This window comes from Macaca thibetana, chromosome 14 (genome assembly GCF_024542745.1).
Source record: "Macaca thibetana thibetana isolate TM-01 chromosome 14, ASM2454274v1, whole genome shotgun sequence".
Classification (NCBI taxonomy): domain Eukaryota; kingdom Metazoa; phylum Chordata; class Mammalia; order Primates; family Cercopithecidae; genus Macaca; species Macaca thibetana.
The window spans coordinates 54968634-54990831 of record NC_065591.1 but is presented as its reverse complement, the minus strand read 5'-3'; the positions used below and the strand labels follow the sequence as shown (position 1 = coordinate 54990831).

The 22198-nt window shown below is 38.0% G+C and overlaps 1 protein-coding gene across 1 annotated transcript in view; it reads right to left on the bottom strand.

The window, feature by feature from the left end:
* RNF141 (ring finger protein 141) overlaps positions 1–16391 on the bottom strand; it is a 29437-nt gene extending 13046 nt beyond the window's left edge. Inside the window, exons 1-4 of the mRNA XM_050757442.1 lie at positions 16266–16391; positions 8992–9185; positions 5685–5793; positions 268–449 (exon numbers count right to left, since the gene is read on the bottom strand). Coding sequence (XP_050613399.1) covers positions 268–449; positions 5685–5793; positions 8992–9134 — 434 coding nt within the window. The 5' untranslated portion in view covers positions 9135–9185; positions 16266–16391. The remainder of the gene's footprint in view (positions 1–267; positions 450–5684; positions 5794–8991; positions 9186–16265) is intronic.
* Positions 16392–22198: the final 5807 nt, after the last annotated feature.

Sequence of the window (22198 nt, the reverse complement as noted above, 5' to 3'; positions counted from 1 at the left end):
ACAAATGCATGCATATAGAGTGGATTCCTAGAGACCAGTGTGACAGAAACAGTAACATTAAAGTGGCCCCACCAAGCCACTTTAATTTAGCACTGTAACAACATCCGAAGCACAAAATAACCCCAAAACTGATCTCAGATACAATACCAACTGAGAAAAAAAAAAAGATTTAAGATGCTACAATGAACACCAGCAAAAATATTAATAAGATTTTAGTTGTTTTCATATTAGAAAATAGGTGAAATACGGTACTTATGCATTATATACCTTCCCATCCAAAGACTAGCCTGACAAGATGTTACAGAGGATGAGTTTTCATCGGGTTCTTCAGAAGTGGAGCTCTGTGCCAACACTCCTGCTGCTTGACTTGTGATATCTTTATAAAGTTGAATAAACTGGTATAAATTCATGATCCGTGATGCCTCCACAATGCCACTGCTTTTGTTAATCTAAAAATACAAAGCACATGAAAAAAAGAAAAGTTGATAATTTCTCTGACCAATTTTTCCCAAAAAGCAGGAACAAATATTTAGTCAAACATCCTAGGAAATAGGAGTTTTCAGGATTTGCAAATTACATAAGAAAGCAAGAGTCTGAATAAATAATACCATGTCCCCTACATTTGTGGGGTTCAAAGTTCTTATACAAATTTATCTAATACTCAAAATAACCCTTTAAGATTAATTAGGCATTATCCTATTGATGGGTAAAGTGACTTTCTCAGAGTTAAGAAATAAATTTTAGAGATCAGTATTAACAATTCTTTCACTTTAATTTCTTAAAGAATTTCTTAACCAAAGGATTCATTTGAATCCAACAACCGCATGAGATTCTACAACTCAAACAAGTACTTTCTTAAATATCTTTAAGTTCTATTTTGTAGCAAAACTTCTAAACTAAAGCAAGAAAATTACTTTAAAATAAATCCTAACAAAAGGTGGTTGGACTTTTCCCAGGCCATTTTGAGCTTTATCAAAAAACTCATTTAATACGAAGTGAAACCAGTGGCCCAAAGGTTGTACCTTTACAGGTTGCACCTCTCCCCCATCCAGTTTACAATCGAATGTAGAAGATATTCGGGGCAAGTAGAGGGGACTGCTTTCATAAGCTTTGGGGAGCCATGGAGTGAGGCATAATGAAATGACCGAGGCCAGTAAGGTGAAGGTATAATGTTCTTGGATGAAGAACTTGTAATCAGAGAAAGACTAGAGATGTGAAAGACTTCCTTTCAGCACAAGACATAGGATGGAAGACTGGGGAAGAAGAAGTAAGCCATGAAATCTATTAAGTGCATATAAGAGTAAGTGGAACAAGCAAAATCAGAAAATATTTAGAAAGAAATGAAGAATATAGGAGACAGACAAAGATACAGGGCCATAAAATTGTGACTTAAGTTAGATTCTGGAATGCATTGATGGAACTAGGGATATCAGAAAGTGAGGTATATTACATATTGAAAAATATTATTATACATATGAATATTTTGAATGAAAATAATAGTTGTAACACATTTATTAATTGCTTACTATTTGAAAAGGCAGTGAAAAAAATACTGAGACACAAGAATGAGTCATGGGGCTGGGCGTGGTGGCTCACGCTTGTAATCCCAGCACTTTGGGAGGCCAAGGTGGGCAGATCACGGGGTCAGGTGATCGAGACCATCCTGGCTAACACAGTGAAACCCCATCTCTACTAAAAGTACAAAAAATTAGCTGGGCATGATGGCACATGCCTGCAGTCCCAGCTACTTGGGAGGCTGAGGCAGGAGAATCACTTGAACCAGGAGGTGGAGGTTGCAGTGAGTCGAGATTGCGCCACTGCACTACAGCCTGGGTGACAGAGCAAGACTGGGTCTCAAAAAAAAAAAGAATGAGTCATCATATACCATATTAAGAAATTTTAGAACCATCTTTAATAATCAGAAAGTTGATTAAATTTTGGGAAGGTAAAATCTATCTGGAGATGCAAATATAAACGGTTCTTTGAAATACGAGACTGTACATGAGTTACAGAAAAAACAGAATTAAAAAGTAACAGGAATTTAAGAGGCTTACAAAATAGATCTTCAGAGCTGAGGAAATTGGGGTAGTCCTTTGGAACTGCAGAGTACAGAAGAAATTATGGAATAATCCATATAAGGTTAGTACAGAAATAGCAAAGTGTATCACACTGTAACTATTCTCATCATAGGATTCCTGAAACAAGTATTTATTGAGTACCATTATGTGGATGTTATTGGTATTATGTGCACTACTCTAGGCACTAGCCACAGTGTGTATAAAACAAAATCCCTGCCCTCAAGCAAGTTACATGATAGGTAGGAGAGACAGGCAAATAAAATACAGATACAGATTAGGTTAGATGAAAATAAGTGTAATGGAGAAGACGAAACAGGGGAGAAGGAATGCTGAGGGGTTATAGGGAAGGCCTTACAGAGAAGCTGACATTTAAAAACTGAAAGGTACAGAAATGAGTCATACAGATGTCTAGGGGGAAGATCATTCCAGGCTGAGACAACAGGAAATGCAAAGGCTGTTTAATAGACGTGTACCTGGCAAGGAGCACAAAGAGTCTCACAAGAAGCCCAGAATGTTTGGAACAGAGTGACAGAGGGACAGAGGAAAGAGTGGTAGATAGAGGGTGAGGTGGGAGCAGAATATATAGGACTCTGCTGATCTCAGTAATAACTGTAGCTTTGATTCTAAGTGCATGAGAAGTCACTAGGGGGTTTTGAGCCAAGGAGTAATATGATCTAATTTACATTTCAAATTGTGATGTGGAATAGGCTGGTTGTTGTGCTTGGAATAGACCGCTTGTTGTGCTGAGAACAGACAGAAGCAGGGAGATCAGTTAGGAGGCTACTGGAATAATCCTGATGAGAGAGGATGGTCACTAGGAATAGGGTGGTAGTAGCATAGATGGTGAGAACTAGCCAGATTCTGAATACATTTTGATGTGACAGGATTCACTTACGGATTGATTGTGAGGTATGAGAGACAAAGAAAAGCCCAGAATGACTCTAAGAAGTTGGTCTAAGAAAAAAGAAGGATGAAATAATATAATTCATGCAGTTCTTAACAGTCACCTTAATACCTAATTTTTAATTAATCTCTTATTTTTCTAATATTATTTCCATAAAATATTCCACTTAAACATATTAGATCATTTTTTATAGTGGATTAAATATTATTTAAGGATCATCATAGCAGATGGCAGAGAGTCAAGATAAAGACTGAATGTAAATACACAGGGTTAAAGTACAATTTTTTTTAAAGTTGTTTAACATTAAGAAATGTGAAACTCTCAGTCTCCTATCAGTTTTTCATGGTAGACTTGACCTCTTTCTAATATAAACACTGACCTCTCAGATTCTTTCAGAAAGAACCTAAGGAATGCAAATAAAAAAATTTCTTTAGAGTAGCTCTAAAATCAAGAAAAATCACACAAAAAAATTATCTAATTGCCTCTGCCTTTAGTACTTTTGTTTCTCTACTTAGAATCTTATTTTAAGGAAGATGTTTAATCACATACAGATGTTAAAGATATTGAGGTGAAAAGGAATTTGACTACTAATAAAATTAAACCTTAAGTCTGTGTTTGTCAAAGAAGAGCAACAAAAAACTAAGGGATGAGAAGCTTGACATATTCGTATTCCCTTAGCTTTCTACAATTTATATTGGCCTCTTCAATGTGAGCTGAGTACTTTATGAAATACAAACACACAGTAAGTGTAATTTAGATAATATACTGCATCAATAAACAAGCTTCAACCTATCCCAGTCACTTAAAAAGAGAGTATTATTTCAACAGATTTTGTTCACTTAATATATACTGAGTTCCTACTATGTGCAAAGCACTGCATTACAGATATAAGAGATACAATAATGAATCCAGACATAGTTCCTGCCCTCAGGAGCTTACTCTCTAAAGGGGAGCTAAGAACCTAAAAAACTTTTTTCGTATTGTAGAATTATAAAGTATAAATAATGTGCTGTTGGAATCTGGAAGAGACAAGAGAACTCCTATTCAGGAAGACAATGGATGAGACGGTATTTGAGGTGGGCCTTTAAAGAGACATCAGGTTTAGATATGCAGAAATAAAAGGTGTGGCAGAAACTGTTGGCTGATTATCCAAATACTGTTCCTTCTTTTCCTTGCCAGCAGAACCTGATTTTGTTTTCGTGTCCACCATTCCCTGAAATGACTCACGAGTCAATCCTGGTTAGTCTAATCTAAACCAATCAGGCTAATTATATTCCCTCTGTCAGTGTAGGTGTATGAAAGGGATATGACCCAATACTGACCAGTGAGTTCAGAAGCAACATCTGCTGGGTCTTTAATTTAACCAATCCTGCAGTTAGTCTATGGAGCTAGGATTTCTCGATAAGTGAGAAAATAAGTATTGTTTTTGTTTAAACTGGTTTAACAGGAATTTTCTGTGACTTCCTAATGGAAGGAATGGACATCCTAGTTGAGAAAACACAATAAGCAGAAGCAATGAACTGGAAAAGAAAAGTAACAATGATCCAGTCTTAAGTTAGTTAAGCCTGATAAGAATGCAGAGCAAAAGAAGGTAATTGTGACTAATGCAGAAAAGATAGTTTAGAGTCATATCGTAGGAGTTGGGACTATTTGGTGGGCAAGAAGGAATTACTGAGGAATTTTAAGCAAGGTGAAATCCGGTGAAAGTTGTGCTTTAGAAAGGTTAATCTCACAGGAGCATAAATCAGAATCTGGAGAAGAGTCTGGAAGTATAGAGATTCATACAAAATCTGTGGTAATCTTGATCAGAAGAGAGAGATCAGTCTGCTTGAGAGCATGAAATCTGTCTTATTTATCATATATTCCTAGTGCCTCTCACACCTGCTCAAATGTTTATTTGAATAAACTGGAAGCGAAACGTAGTATGGGTAAAACTGACAATCTACTGAGGAAATAACGCATATTATTTGGGTAACCTCCAGGGTCCGTGACTCAAAGGAAAAATCTCCTAACCCAAGGAGTCTTTATGGGTTGGTCAGGAATGAACTTCAGAGCACTCATGAATGCCCAATTTATGGTTTATATGCATATGGATGATTTTGTTCTTTGTTTTAGAGCCAGGATGGGGACAGGAGGTGGCCTAATAAAATTCATGCCTTCATTTAATCAAAAGTTTGTGGCCCCAAAAGGTTAAGAACTTTCTATCTGAATCCACTCAGTGGTGGTTGAGGCTTTCTAATACTCAATGACAGTTGGCAAAAAATCTATCCCATAATTAAAAATTACTAAAAAACAAAAAAGCCCTTTATCTTTTTTCTTTTTAATGAATGAATGTATTCTCAAAAGAAAAGATCTTGAGATAACATTAATTTTTAAGGTATCATCCTAGAGCTAAATAGGATGTCACCTTAGCACTCCACAGCCAGCTAAAAATCCAAAAACAGAAATAGATTAGTATGATGTAATGGTTACAGATATTGAGGCAAAAAAGAATTTGATTATAAAAACCCCTGCTGTATAGCAATTAGACAACTCTAAGATTCAAACAGCTAGCTAGAAGGCAATAACATTATCAAAACTATGTTTTACAAAACCACCGAGTTATTAAAATTTATATGCATTATATTATCTTACACTATTAAATATGGTTCTAGCCACCAAAATAGCTTAAGCTCAGAGGCAGAAGTCTCCATCAGTCTCACCTTGGTACAGACCACCCGTACAACCACTTTCCAAAAAGCAGAGGAATCAGACCCAGGTTGTACCTCAAAGAGAAGATGTTTTTCCTGGCCAGAAGCCACTTTAGCAGTTCTGAAAAGACACAAGAACATGTTAATTTTATGAAAAATCATATATTAATAAAATAATACAGCCATGAAACTAGATTCAAGAAACACTTTCAGAGAAGGAAATACAAAGAAACACAAAAAGACAAATAATAATAATTATAATAACTGGATTCTTAAAACAGGGATAGAGAATATTTTGAATATAAACATGCAACTTAATTTCTAAGGTTTTTAAAGTCAACAGCTTGGTGAGATGATATTTATAAATCTCTCTTTGTCACATCTATATCTCAATGGTCTTTAAATTTCTAACAAAGACATTTAGGAAAAACAAGTCTGAGAAATCAGGGAATTAAATAAAAAGTTGGCGAGGGCAGTGGCTCAAGTCTATAATCCCAGCACTTTGGGAGGCCAAGGCAGACGGATCACGAGGTCAGGAGTTCGAGTCCAGCCTGACCAACACGGTGAAACCCCATCTCTACTAAAAATACAAAAAGTAGCTTGGTGCACACCTGTAACCCCAGCTACTCAGGAGGCTGAGGCAGGAGAATTGCTTGAACCCAGGAGGTGGAGGTTGTAGTGAGCCAAGAACACGCCATTGCACTCCAGCCTGGGTGACAGAGACTCCGTCTCAAAAGAAAAAAAAAGGTTAGCTAGTGTCATTTATCAAAATTTTTTGACTGTTGCCTTGGATGTATATAAAGCATGAAAAATGTCTTGCTCTTGGATCAGTCCTTGTTTAAACAATGATATTAACAAACCTCTTGAAAATTTTTGTTCAGATAATTTGGGGCTGGATCAAGTAAAACAAATGACTTGAGACACTTTTTATGTAGCTCTACCATCCTCCCCTAATTTAGAGAGCTACAGGATTTTAACATAAAAATATATCACTTTGAGAAGATAATTCAATATCATGCTATCAACATTAATTTAAATTAGTTCAAAGACATGCTTAAGTATTGCAGTTTCCTTTTATCATTACTAACAACTCTCTCTGAGCACCACTGGGGATATCACACTCAACTAACAGCTAAATAAAATGAGGCCACTGAAAGTTAAGCAACTAGGCTTAGGAAACAAAGTCTTCGGTGAAAATAATTCAGCTGTGCCAGTTTCCAGCTCTGTTTTCTAGCTGCCAAGCTTCGTCCTGTATAGGTTTAATTCTACAGTTCTCGGAGATCATTGCATGTCTGAAATGCCAACTCTGACTCATGGGAATTGGTTTTAAGAATCAAATCCAGTCAGAAATGTCCTGTGCTAAATAATTAAAAGGAAGACATCTGTATCACACGGTAAGCTTAGTTTGTGGATGGTTTTATAGGGTACATTTTATCTAATACCTGTATCTTTAGGCAAAAGGGCAAAATTTTATATAATAGACTGGGTTTATGAATATAAATTTCAAGACTCTAAAGGAATGGTAAATGTCATTGATTACTGCTCATAAGAGTTGAAAACATAAACATAAAAAAGCATTCCACTCTTATATTACTAAATTCAGAATCCTATTTTTAAAATTCTTTAAGAATATGGTCCCAGAAGTAATGCTTCGCACACTACCCTTTGGATAATTTTAAAAAATAAGTAAAATGCTAGAGTTTTTAAGACCAACTATATTTTTATCATAAAAAATAATACATAAATACACACAGTAAAATGTAAAATCTCCCTCTCTGCCCTCTTTTCCCACCATCTCCCAACCAAGAGACAAGCACTGGGAATAGTTTAGTTCGTTTTCCACACACACACACACACACACACACCCTACATCTATATACAGGTTTTTGTTTTGTTTAGTTTTGTTTTAATGAATGAAATCCAGTCTTCTTAAAAGAAACCATCTTCTAAGATAACTTTTAAGACAGTCTTTATTCTTCCCAATAAAGACAGTAGGTCTTCACATAAAGGCAGTATATCAAGCTTATCTAATGTGTTCCAGATTGCCAGGTATGTCTCTTATCACCTAACACCATGGTTATAATGCCTAGGGAGTGGGTTCATATATCTTACCTTAAACTATTATTAGTGACTACAGTATTGTAAGTTTATATATTAAGGGGTCCTGAACTGCTAGTCAATTTCATTCAGCCTTTTTAGGGTTTAAGAAGAGGTAATGTGGGATAACAGGAAAACTGAGATTCAGAGAGGTGGACATGCCATTAATACCTGGGTAATCGACTTAGCCCTCAAAGGTCCAATCCTTAGTAGAGTGCCTGCATATACTATGTGCTCAGTGAATGTTAGCTAAGTTGAAGAGACTAAACAGAGAACTTTTAAGATCTCATTTAAGAGGTGACTCCATAGGTTCTAATTATACTCCCAGGGGTTAGAAGAGATATATAAATAAAGGTAGATGTGGATGTTGCCAGAGGCAGATTTAAAAGAAAGACATGACATCTGACCAATTGTCACCAAGGGAGAAAACAAACAGCAAAAAAGTCATATTTTAAAAGCACAGTGGTCTGGGGGCATTCAGAGACAAAGAGCCCTATATATTTTTATAGCTCCTACATAGATCAATACCAAAATTGATAAATAAATTAACAAGTAAAAGACTAAGTTGTATTAGGTGTGCTCTTTAAGAAGGCAGAGAATTTTATATTTCATTTTAGAAATTTAGTCAGTGTTAAGTAGAAATTTAAAGATGTTAGCTAATTAGAAAATATTAATAAATGAAATATATTATTTCTCAGTGATGAAAATAAGCTATTACTACATATGTATTCCTCTGACAAAATAATGACTCATTAAAAAAACAGTATATATGTATGTATGTGTGTACATACACACACACACACGAATGAATTGCTTCATGTACAGAAACCTTCTGTGTTACCTTTGACTATCCTAGGAGTCTTTCTCCCAAGTGGCTAATTCTCATATTCCATTGTTATGCACCCCTTTAGTGCTTTCAAACAAGTGTCTATTGGTATAAAATTGAGATGCTGGGTTGTACTACTGTATCCTAGAATTGCTTCAATATGCCTGTGCTGTGTTCCAGGTTCCATTTTAAGTTCTTTCCAACTCTTCTGTCCCCATTATATACTTTTAAAAAGCTACATAGAAAGTCAACTTATAATAAATACTCAATAATATTTGTTAATGCTAACTGAAAACATTAAGTCTTACCAATCAATACCTCTGGTTATATCTTACACAGCCATGACATATGGGGCATACATACAACAAAGGGAAAAACAAAAAGAGCAAGCCTTACACATCATTAAGCTCAGCTACTCTCCCAAGAAATTCTTCATAAGTTAAGGAGCCACTTTCTCGAACCAATGTAACATGTTTTGCTACTTTTTCTGGTAACTTGTTAATAACCAACTGTGTCTGATCCGAAATTTGCTGTCCCATGATGAAATGATGTCTTTCAAAATCCAGAAAGAGTGTTGCTTCACATAGTTTCTGTCAAATATACAGAAAAGTTACTTTTACATATAATACAAAAATGGCAACATACTCATTTTTCAAAAAAATAAAGAAAAACTAGGAATACCTTTAAGTAAGAGTTGAGTAGACCTACATGAGTCTAAGGTAGAATTTAAATGACTCTGTTTTCAGATTCACATAGCCAAATGAGAAAACAGGATTCACTTATATATTATTGGGAGGGTGATGAACCTCTAATTCTTATAATTTTATCACGTCAAAAACCACTAAAGCACGTGTGCACGTGCACACACACACCACACACATATTCAAGTAATTGTATTTAAGAGGAAGTTTGTCTATCTTCTATAATTTTCCTAAGAACATTTCCTGACTGCTTATCACATGTCAGGCTCCAAACTGTTTTCCATATATTGTGTCAATTACTTCTTACGACAATCCTAAGAGACAGACAATATTATACCCCTACCTATTTCCCATAGACAGGGAAACTGAGCTAGGTGACTATCTAAAGTTACACAGTTGTAAGTGGTGAAAGTGAACTTTGAATTTGGTTTTCAGATTCTAGTACTTACATTCTTATCCACTATGACATACTGACTTACAATATACTTACATCAGCTAAATAATTCTGCTGTTGAATTACTTTATTTATAGACATGTACCTTAGTTTTAATTTTAAAAAATATATAAACAGACTTGTGGCTTGAAAAACCTAAGAAAATTAAAATGTTAGATATTTTAACCACCTCACATTTTCTGCTTGGAAAAAGATAGCTCTTTTGTTCATTAAGTCTTTTAGCTACCCCCAAAATATATATCTAATTATCAATTTTTTAAATGCCCCCAAAATCAGATGCCCCCCCAAGAAATTCTATTTTATTTATCCATCAAAGACTATCATTTTATTTCATCCAAATTAATACTCACATCACATAAAGCAGGTGAAACAGTAATACTCTTATGGAAAAAGTTTTTGTAGGAAGATTGCTTTATCATTAATCAAAAAATAGTTATAAATGTAAAATATAAAATATATAACTTTATGAAGTTATTAACCCAAAAATATGTAAAATTTTCTTTAGGTATTAAAATTTAATGTACTATATTTGAAGTTTATTCCTTTAGTTACCTAAAATAGGAAAAGGACAATTGTAATTAAAAAAAAAAAAACAACAATTACAATTTTGAATCTGAGCCTACCTGGTAATAGTAAATATCACATTATGGAGATAAATGAAAGGAAGCTGTTGAGGAAGATCCAGGCCAAAAAAAACCCCAAAAAAAATCCCCGAAGTCAAATTATATGTAAATATTGCCAAGTGGATTTACAGCAACTGTATCCAAGAAGAAACAATTAAATAGCTTAGCTTAGAAGAGGTCTCTAGGGCACTCAACATCAGTGATTGCTGAATTTCAAAGACTAGTAAAATCTCAAAGCACCATGGTGTTGGATACTTCTTTTAATTCTAAGTAAGCACAGTTTCCAAAAATAAACAAAAATTCCCCGAAACTTAACAAAATCTTAAAAAGAACTTATAACCTGAAAAGTAGGATATTAGAAAAAAAATCTTTCCCAAGAAGGGCAGTAACTTCACAATGAGGTATACCATGTATTTACCAGGTATACTATACATTGTCCTTATTTTTCTTGACTGAATCCAAGCTTGTGAAAAATCATCAGGAGTCAAGGGTTGCAGACGGGTATTAGGGAGCCACTGTGCTACAGGACTTTTTAAAAATTAAACTCAACAAGTAGCACATGCCTAATGCTTATGTTCTGGAGCTACAACAGTGAACAAAAGAAACACTTTGGAGCATCCAATACAGTGGAGAAGAGACAGTAACCATACAAATAAATGTGTAATTACAAAATGAGAAGTGCTAGGTGAACAAGTACAGGTGCTATGAAAGCCCATAAAAGAGGGACTTGACCTAGTTTTGTATCAGGGAAGAAGTGCCTGGGCGAACAACATTTTACTTGAGGTCAGAACGGTCAGTCAGGGATTAAAAAAGAAGTTAGGGACATGGCAAAAGGAGGACACTCCAGGCAGAGGTTATGAAAAGTGCCTGAGATAGGAAGCAGCATGGTGACTTTGAGGTAATTTTTAAAAAGGCCACAATGACTAAAGCAGAGAGGCAAAGGGAGAGGGAAACTGGCATCAAGAGTTGGGCTGTTTAACATTTTTGTTGATGACCTGAAGACTGTATGCCTGCCCAATCTGCAGATGACGAAAACTGGAATAAATGAATAATATCCAGTGAATAATAGGATCAAGACTAAAACAGATACTTACATGCTTAAATGAATTATATTTAATATGACTAAAAGTTAAATCCTGAAGAGTCAACTGCACAAAAACATGTATGTAAGATGTGCTCAAAAACAGTTAAAATATAAAAGGTCTGGGTTTTTGTTTTTTTTAAAGAAATGGAGTCTCTCTATGTTGCCCAGTCTGGTAACAAACTCCTGGGCTCAAGCAATCCTCCCGCCTTGGCCTCCCAGAGCACTGGGATTACAGGCATGAGCTGCCGCACCTGGCCAAGTCTGGGGTTTTTAATCAAAATAAGTCAACAGTATAACAGGGGCAACAAGTATGCTAAAATAATCCTAAACTCTTGCTAGAAATAGATGTGTTGAGCAAGCAGCCTACTAGTCCATTATGCTCTGCAATGGTCAGGCCACACTGAAAAGTCTGTATTCAGCTCTAAACAGTTGGCTTTAAAGGATACTAATAAATTAGAACATATTCATGGGCCTAGAAAAAAAAAAGAGGTTTATTCTAGACAGTCATAGTTTGGTAACAATGAAGCAACATAAGTTTGTTTAAATATTTGAGGAGCTGTCATGTGGAAAAACAAGATTCATTTACAGAGAACAGGATGGCCAATAAGTATAAATTAGAAAGGCAGATTTCAGTTGATTATAAGCATGTCCCAGCATCCAGAAGTGGAAATGGCTGCTACATGTGAGCCCCTCTCATGGGAAGTATGGAAGTGTTTAGGTAAAGATTAGAAGTACATCTAATAAGTGTTATAGGGATTTTTACCTGGGTGGGAAGTGGAGTAGGTGACCTCTAACCTAACATTTTATTCCCAAAATGAAACTTAACCTTCCTCTAACATTCCTGTACCAATTCAATGAAAATGTAATCAAGATTCTAATCAAAAAATTAGCCGGGCGTGGTGGCGGGTGCCTGTAGTCCCAGCTACTTAGGAGGCTGAGGCAGGAGAATGGCGTGAACCCGGGAGGAGGAGCTTGCAGTGATCCGACATTGCGCCACTGCACTCCAGCCTGGGCAACAGAGCAAGACTCCGTCTCACAAAAAAAAAGATTCTAATCAACCAGGTTGAAACTTTAAATAATATCTACATTACTTAACAAAGAAAAAACTGAACTTTTGAAATATATAGTCTCAATATTTAATATAAATACCTATGATAATTTAACCAACGTGGTATAGGGGAGATAGAATTTCTCTCCCTCTGCTCTCTTAAGGTCTCAGCTGGGCCCAAGAATTAAACTAACCTAAGATAGATTAGCAGGAGAAAAACATACAAATTTTATTTAGTAATTTTTATACATACATAGGAGCCCTCAAGAAAAATAAGGACTAAAAAAACTAATTAAGGCCAAAAGCTTACATAGTAGATTGGACGAAGGAGAAGTAAACTGTGAAAACATGACAAGACATAAGGGTTTGGGTTGGGGCAGTTAATCGTAGAAAAGTGACTAGGAAGATAAGGGTTACTTTAAGAAGGCTTGTTTGAACAGATTTCTCTCAGCTTTGATTGCCCACCTCTAGTAATGATAATGTCTTCCTCCTGGCATAGGGAGGATATCTTTCACATGGCTGTTTTATCTCCAGCCTTCCAGAAGAATAAGGAGGGTCAGAGGGCCCTTCTTACATCTGTTGCTTTTCAATGTGCCTTTAACTCAAAATAATCCTTATGCCAAAGTGGCGTATTTTGCTACCCTACATTACCCACCAAAACCATATTTGAAAAGAAGAGTTAGTTGCTTATGTATTGAGTTATTAATAGAAAATGATCCTCTTTGTTTCAGCATTGTTTTCATCTGCTGCCCTAACTCTGAGTAAGGTTTATAATTTGAGGCAGCATATTAACTTGTTATCTTGTCACCGTACTTGGTATCTGGGAAACTTCATCACTAACTCCTTGGATTAAAATGCAACACTATCTAGAGACTGAGAGAGCCTGCAAAAGTGGTTCTCAACCTGGTTCAAGAAAGAGGGCCTGAAATTTAGTTTATTTTGAAAACCATAAAATATTGATAAATATTAACATCTATCACTATATGGTTGTGAAAATAAGATATGACTCTGTGATCTACATACAATATAAAACCACAACACAGAGTGCATGTTCACAAAGACAATCTGTTGAAGCCATCCTCTAGTCAGTCACCCACCACAGCTTTTCACTGTCCCTCTTTGGTGACTGCACATATTTCTATCATACTACGACATTCATTAAGTCACTTGGCCATTTCCCTCTAGTGAGCTTCTTGAGGAGAGCAGCCATGGTCTCTCTTCTGGCAGATACACAAGCACTCAATAGATGTTTACTGAATAAATGCAGTAAATACCATTGGCAGTTTTTGTTTTTTTATTATACACTTAGCATTCTTTTGACTTTTGTTAATTTGGTCAGCCATCTATTAGTACTAGGTTGGCAGAAGCGGAAGTTAAAAATACATATGAAAGAAAATGTAAAACTGTGAAAATTTATCATTAAATTAATGCTTATGTAAACTGAGAAACATTCACTATTTGATATTAACAAAATACCTCCCCCTAGATCATGCAACAGTGGTATTACATCAGAACATAATTTGCAGACCACTGGCATAGAATTCAACAAAAGACAAATTTCTGGTTAAGGTTTCTCAAAGAACTAGCAGCTCTCATATTATTGTGCCACCTATAACACAGTCATTTTTTGCAAGATAAAAACATGCTTTCAAAAAGCATTTGAAGGATTTTCTAAATAAAGAACTGTTATTTTGAAATGCACAAGATCAAGGATTCCAAAAATGCCACATTCTCTCGTGGGTGGTACATACAGAGAATCACTTATTTTTCTAACAAATGAATTGTGGTAGTTCAAATATTCTTTATAAAAATATAAAAATTACATCATGGGTAATTGGCCAAGCAAAAACGAAAAAACTGCTCAAAAACTCCTAAAAATTTAAACCATAATTCATTCATAAATTAACTAAAGCAAAATGGAAAAGGCTGAAAATGCACCAAAATGACTAAATGACAAGTACTGTACTGTAGTATTTTAAAAACCTCTCTGAAACCAGTTCTCCATCAAATTTTGTACCAACCTCATTTAAAAAGATTTAATTGAAATAAACATCAATGATTTTCATTGTCAAGTCAACTTTAACATCAGTAATAAATACCAAGTACTGGGTCCCTAAGGATACTATTTACTTTATTACTCATTGTTTACTTGAACTGCAGATCTGTAAACAGGTATCAACTTTTTTTTCAAGACAAGTTAACATAGATACATAACGAAATAATTAGACCAGAGTCACTATAGAGTCTGGTATGCCTGTTCCAGGATCAAAGATCTTGATCAGAAAAAGATATATAGATATTATATATATATATATATATATATATATATATATATTAGAGAGAGAGGGAGAAACTACAAAAGGATAGAGTGCTGTACTAGGAGATTAAGAATATGGATTTCTAACAGTACCAGTGTGTTTACTAAATGCATTTCATATTGGAAAAAGCACGCTAGAGTTGTAAGAATTCTCTCTGGACCTTCCTTGCCAGTTTGGGAAGGGAAGGGGAAGGAAAGTGTGTTTGTATTTAGACGGGAACCAAGAAGGATCAGGCTACACACATCAAATATGAAGTTCATTTACACCAAATGACAAATATTAATTTTTGAAACATACAGTCGTATTCTTGAGAAAAAGTTTTAGAAACTGAAGTCAGGCAATGTGAAAGAAAAGGAGAAAAATCCATACTACTTTTGAGCTCTGAATTCAGAAAGCATCACTTCTCAGATGGGTGACTTCGACATAGAGGTGACTAATTTAGGATCGTCGGCCGGTGGCAGCTCATGTCTCCAGACAAAATTCTGGATGGATAGAGGTTATTTTATATCAAGAAGAACGGGGTGGAAGGGAGTGAAAACGAATAAATTCGTGCTGAAGATGTAAGAATTATAAACAACTGGAAGTGTTCCAGCAGCTTTACATATATGCCAGAGGCAAGAACTGAATTATCTGGCACCGCTAAATTGAGCAGTGTCAGAATACAGAAGGGTACACTACCTTTAATAAGGGGCATAGGGAACGATTTCAATAACAATCGTAAATCCACATTTTGTAACCCGAGACAAATAACTGAAGGAATAATTTCAAAAGCGAACACAGAAGCCTTATGCTCCTGCTGTGTAATCACTACCTTATTATTAGCAAGAAAACGTTCTTTTCTTAGCCGGGTCTCAAGGTAGCAGCAAGTTTGACGAGGAAAGATCTCTGGGAGGGGTAGCAGCCTAAGTCAGTTCAGAAGTGTGGGGCTGGCTAAGTAGATCGACGTGGCTATTTCTGAGCTATCGTCCCAGGCAAAAGGTTTCTTATTTGGAGTATCCAGCTCGGCGGGGACCGAGCCTGCGGGCCACTCTAGCGCTGGCTCTTGCTACGCCGCCTCAGCCCCTCCTCAAGCGCACCTGGACATTTAACCAACAGCTTAGTCCGGTGGCCGAATGACTGAGTCGGCGGCAATATTCAAACAACTTTTCTGGGATAGAGGAGAAAAAACTCTCTTCGGGTCCCTCAGAACCACCCGCAGCGGGACAACCACCGCCACCCCGGGCAACCGGAACCCGCCGGGCAGAAGACGGGCGCCACAGAAGGGCCTCCCCAGCCTGCCCCACGCCCCAATCCGAGGCCCGGGGAGGGCGGCGGGGCCGGGCCTATCTCCCCGGGGAAGTCTGGTTCGGCAGCGGAGGGCCAGCTGGAGTTTCTCTTCCCAGCCCCAGGGTCCTGGAGCAGCTAGCAAAGGAAACACGAAAGGACAGCGCCGCGGAGCTCACCCCAGGTTCAAGGCATCGCGCACCCTGCGGCAGCGGCGGCGCCGCCTCGGCCCGCAGCTCAGACCTGCCGGTGGCGGCGACTCAGCCCGGGACTCGGTCGCACCTCTGTGACGCAAAGCCCCGCCCCCAGCGCGTTGCCTGGAGACGGCGCCCAACCTTCCTCTCCAGCGCCCTTAGCGACCCGCGCTCTGCAGCTCCTGAGGGCTTCCGAGCCCAGATGGCCATCTGAGAGGAGAGGGGGCGGCGAAAGAGAGTCTCGCCTGTCAGGCTCCTGGAGCAGGGGCTTCACGAGGTGGCCTTGGAAACGGCCTGGCCGGCTCCCATCTCTCCTGGTGCCATCTCCGGGGCGGAAAGTCGAGCGCCCCACTGGCGACCAAGGCCGCACTGGGAGCCCTGGTTTGGGCTCCAAGATACCACTTCCCAGACCTCCAGCCTCTCCACTGATCACAGATACACAAAGATCATCTTGTTTCTTTATCAGGAAATGGATTGTGTTCACCTAGCCGAGTTGTTAAGCATAAGATAATGTATGAAAAGTAATTACAAAGTTCAAAATCCTGAGCTTTGATAAATGATAGATATGATGATGAACACATATTAGTGATATTGCTGCTCTTCGGGACGTCTGAATCAATAATTGCTGTCTGTTAAGCATCTGTTGTGTGCCAAATACTGCACTAGGCACTTTACAGACATTGCTCTTGTTTAAGTCGTTTGCTCAAAGTTGCCTAGACAATAAACAGCAGAGCAAGGATTTTAATCCAGGTACAGCTGACACTGCTGCCTCTATGCTTAGTAGTTAAATGGTTTCTTATGCTTCTTAATATTTGGACACCCCTGCTTCACCAGTCACTTGTAGATTTACCCTGTGAAGAGCTAATTCTTCCCTCTAATAATAATATTCGTTGACCATTTACTATATGTCAAACTCTATTTTAAGGACTTTAAAGGTGTTAATTCGTTTAATCCTCACAGCAATCCTGTGAGTAGGTGTTATTAATACCTTCACTAAGACACAGGCTTAGAAAAGTCGATTAACTTTTCCAAGGTCAAACAACCATTAAGGAGCAGAGCCAGATTCAAACCCAAGCAGACAGAACCCTGAACCTGTGTTTTTAATTCCTCTTTCAAACTGCCTCCATAGTATGGTAAGACTTCGTTAGGGCTAGGTTCATGCCTGTTTGTGCACCATTATTTCCCTGACAGCCAGCATAGTGGTGGTTCAATATTTCAACACATGATGAATATTTGAACAGTGGAAAAGGGAAAAGCTTAAAAATGAAGTATAAATAATGATTTACTAAATTCCAAAAGATATCAAATACAACAAGATTCCATAGTGCAGCCTAATCCGGGCCTGGGAGTTAGAAATACCACTCTATAAAAATTGCCTTCAATTAAACATTGTATTGGAGGTTCTGGTCAATGAAATAAAACAAGACAAATACATAAAAGGCATCCAAGCTGGAAAGGAAGTTGTAGCACTGCATTTAATTGCATAAGAAAATTGTGGAATACTACAAAAAAAGCTATTAGAACTAAAAAGTGAGTTTACAAAAGTTGTAAGATACAAAATCAAATACACAAAAATCAGTTGTATTTCTATATACTGGCCATGAACAACTAGAAATGGAAAATTTTAAAATATCTCATCAGCAAAAAAAAAAAAAAAAGTAGCAAATTTAGGGACAAATTTGACCAAAGATGTGAAAGACATATATACTGAAAACTATAAAATATTATAGAATAGCACAGAAATGGAATCAACCCAGGTGCTTATCAATAGTGGATTGGATAAAGAAAATGTGGTACATATACACCATGGAATACTATACAACCACAAAAAGGACTAGGTCATATCTTTTGCAGCAACATGAATACAGCTGGAGGCCATTGTCCTAAGCAAAATAATGCAGAAACGGGAAACCAAATACCGTATGTTCTCACTTATAAGTAGGAGCAAAACATTGGTACACAGACACAAATATGGGAACAATAAACACTGGGGATTCCAAAATGGTTGAAAAAACTACTATTGGGTACTACGTTCACCACTTGGGTGACCTGTGTCATTAGAAGCCTAAACCGCAGCATCATTCAATATACCCAAGTGACAAACCTACACATGTACCCCCTGAATCTAAAATAAAATAAAATAAAAAACATTGTTAAAAGAAATTAAAGAAGACCTAAATAGAGATACATTATGTTAATGAATCAGAAGACTGAGAATTTCTAAGATATCATTTCTGCCTAAATTGATCTACAGATTTAATGAAATTTCAATAAAAATTCTAGCAGATTTCTTTTTGATGGAAATGACCAAACTAATTCTAAAATTTTTGTGGAAATGCAAAGGACCTAGGATAGTCAAGACTTTCATCTCATCAAGAAAAACAAAGTTTTGGAACTTACACTACCTGATCTCAAGACATTATAATAAGAGCTAATCAACACAGTATAGTATAGGTATGAAAATAGATAGAGTAATGGAACAGTATAGAGAACCCAGAGATGTATCTATATACATGTTGTCAGTTGATTTTCGACAAATACGCTGAGGCAATTCAATGGGGGAAAAGATAATCTTTTCAACAAATAAACCTGAAAAAATTGAACAGCATATGCCAAAAAACTCTTAATCTCTTGCTCCTTTCCTCATATAGTCACATATAGTTCCCTATATCCTTGGAGTGTTGCTTTTCCAGCCAGAAACCTCTGTGGCCAGCGGCTCCTTTGCCTGAGTTTTGCTCAGGCCCACTGGGTTTGTTCTGCCCATTTGGCCTTGCAGGCTGCACTCGGCTCACGCTACTGGCCCAGATCCCATGCCTGCCAAGGACGAGCCAGGCAGAGTGGTGAGGGGTGTGTGAGCAAGTGAGCATGAGGTCTGGCCGCTGTGCACAGCCAGGCACACCAGCTGTGGCGGGGTGGGCGGCTACAGGTGCCAGCATGGGTACCGGCTCCTGCAAAGCTGTGGCTGTACCCGGAGTACCACAAGTGACTTCCACTGCTGGTACCAGGGAACGTGGTGGCACCTGGATGCTTTGAGATGCCAGGAAATGCAGAGCTCCAAAGAGGGTGTTACAGTCCTGGCTCAGGGAGCTCTTAGGTCTGGGCTCCCGGAAGTGTCACAGCTCTTCTGTCCTCTCTTTTCTGCTTCTCATCGCTTGCAACACGGGGAGTGAGGGGGTATTTCAGCCCTGTTTGTGTTACTGCTCTTTCGGTCCTGCCATTTGGCAGGTCCCGAGTTCTTGTCCCACATCCAGGAATAATGAGGTATGCAGACAACTGGAGGGTGAGTAGGGGTGAAGAGGTGCTTTATTGAGTGACAGTGCAGCTCTCAGGAAACTCTAAGTGGGTAGCTCCTTTCTGCAGGCAGGTTGTCCGGATGTCTGACCAGCTCTCAGCTGAGAGGAGACCCACAGTGGGTGGCTGCTTTCTGCAGGCAGGTGGTCAGGATGTCTGCTCAGCCCTCAGCGGAGAGGAGACCTGGAGTGGGCAGCTCCTACATGCAGGCAGATTGTCCCCATGTTTCTTGAGTCTGGCTGGCTGAGCCTAGGGTATTTATGGGCTCAAAAGGGAGGAAGTGCATGCTGATTGGTCCATGGGCAGCAGAAAAAGCACCATAAGTTCTCACTCCAGTCCGAGGACCTGGCAGCCCAGTCCCCAGGCTTCAGACTGTCAGTTACGTAAAGGTAGGGTTTCACTGAGGACCCACCCCTTTTTGCCCAGGAGTCTGTCTACCTCATGTCACTGTCCATGGCACCCAGGCTGTTTGGGCCAAGGGGAGCCTGCAGGCCCACACTGAGCTGCCCTCAGTACCCCCACAGTTTCCCCTCCCATGCTCATCAGCATCCAAAGTCCAGAAGGGGCTGAAGTGGCAGGGGGCTAGCATGTCAATGTTGCCCCAAGCATGCATGCACCTGCCAGATTGTGACAGCATCTGAGCTTGGCCACAATTTTGCTCTGCCCCAGAAGCAGGGAGCAGCCAGACAGCAGGAGCAGGCACTTTCAAGCCTGTGGGGGCAAGGGGCTTCCTGGGCCCCTGAGAGCACAAGGATGCCCAGGTCCACAGCTGTGGTTGGGCAGCTGCAGCTGTGCCAGGAGGGCAGGGCTCCCACCCCACCAACTCGGAAGTGGGTGGGGCTCCTGCCTGTTCCTGTTTTCGTGGTTCTGTGGAGTGTGCAGCCCTGGCCAGGCCTCCCTCACTGCAGCTTGCATCTTTGCAGCAGCTGCTTCAGAGGGGCTACCACTGCCATCAATACTATATATAAAATTTAACTAAAAATGGATCATACATCTAAATGTAAAAGAGCTAAAATCACAAAACTTCTAGAAGATATCTTAGTGACCTTGGATTTCTCAATGACTTCTTAAATATGGCACAAAAAGCACAAACTGTAAATGAAAAAAAAGGATAAATTGTACTTCATCAAAATTAAACGCTTCTGCTTTTTAAAAGTCTGTTAAGAAAATGAAAAGGTAAGCCACAGACTTGGAGAAAGTATTTGCAAAACATATATTTGGCAAAGGACTTCTAACTAGGATACATAAATATCTCTTACAACCCAATAAAAAGACAACCCAACTTTTTTAAATGGGCAAAATATTTAAACAGACATTTCACCAAAGATTTATAGATGACAAAATAAGCACATGAATTAATACCATTAATCATTAGGGAAATGCAAATTAGAAAAATAAGATTTCACTGTGCACTGTAGCTACTAGAATGGCTAAAATTTGAAAGACAGATCATATCGCATGTTGACAAGCATGTGGAACAACTGACATTCTTGTATACTACATGTTGGAAATATAAAATAATACAACAATTTTGGCAAAGAGTTTGGCTATTTCTTAAAAGCTAAATATACACCTACCACATGATCTAACCATTCTACTCCTAGGTATTTACCCAAGAGAAATGAAAGTGTATGTCTACACAGAGGCTTATACATGAATATACATAGCATTAATTGTAATAGGCCCAAACTGGAAACAACCCAAATGTCCATCAATAGGTGAATGGAAAATAAATTGTGGTATATCCACAAAATGGAATATCACTAAGCAATAAGAAAGAATGGTTAGTGTACCTCAACAACGTGGATGAGTCTCAAAATAACTATTTTGAGTGAAAGAAGCCAGATCCTCCCCTGCAATAAAAGAGTACCTGTGGTGTGATGCCATTCGTATACAATTCTAGACAATCCAAACTAATCTGTAGTGACAAAATGCAGATCAGTGGTTGCCTGGGAATGCGGGGGCGGTGTTGTGGAGATGGGTGGAGCAGTAGTACCACAAAGGGGTGAAAGGAAACTTTTTGGGGTGATGGATATGTTCATCTTCTTGATTATAAATGATGGTTTCACAGATGCATATGTTGAAACTTGTCAACTCATACACTTTAATCATGCACAGTTTATTGTATGACAATTATACTTCAATAAACTTGTTAAAAAAAAAGACATAGCTAGTTGAATTTTAAAGGGCTTTGTATTGTGGCCTAAACAGTCATGAAAAGTGCTCTGCAGTAATAAAGACAGTAATAAAGATTATCTTAAAACCAAAATAGAAGATATTAGAAATCCTCTGTGGAATAGGAATTTTGAAGCTACTTTGCAGCAGAATAAGGAAACCTTTATTTTTCTTACATATAAAAAAGTATGAGAAAACTATTTCTAGGAAACCACATGTATAAATAGTAAGAGTTATGGAAGAAGAAGCCATTAAGTTTTTTATAAGTTTTATAAGTTTTTTATAAGAAGAAGGATCATTTTGCCATGAGTCTTGTAATTTGTATGTTCAGATTTTCATAGTTTTTTAAATAAGTATTTTTCAGTTAAAGAAAACACAGAGGCTTTGATAAATTCTAATAAACATGGTCCTGTAGTGAAGATGAGGAAAATTGGCGACTTTTGGAAGGGCAT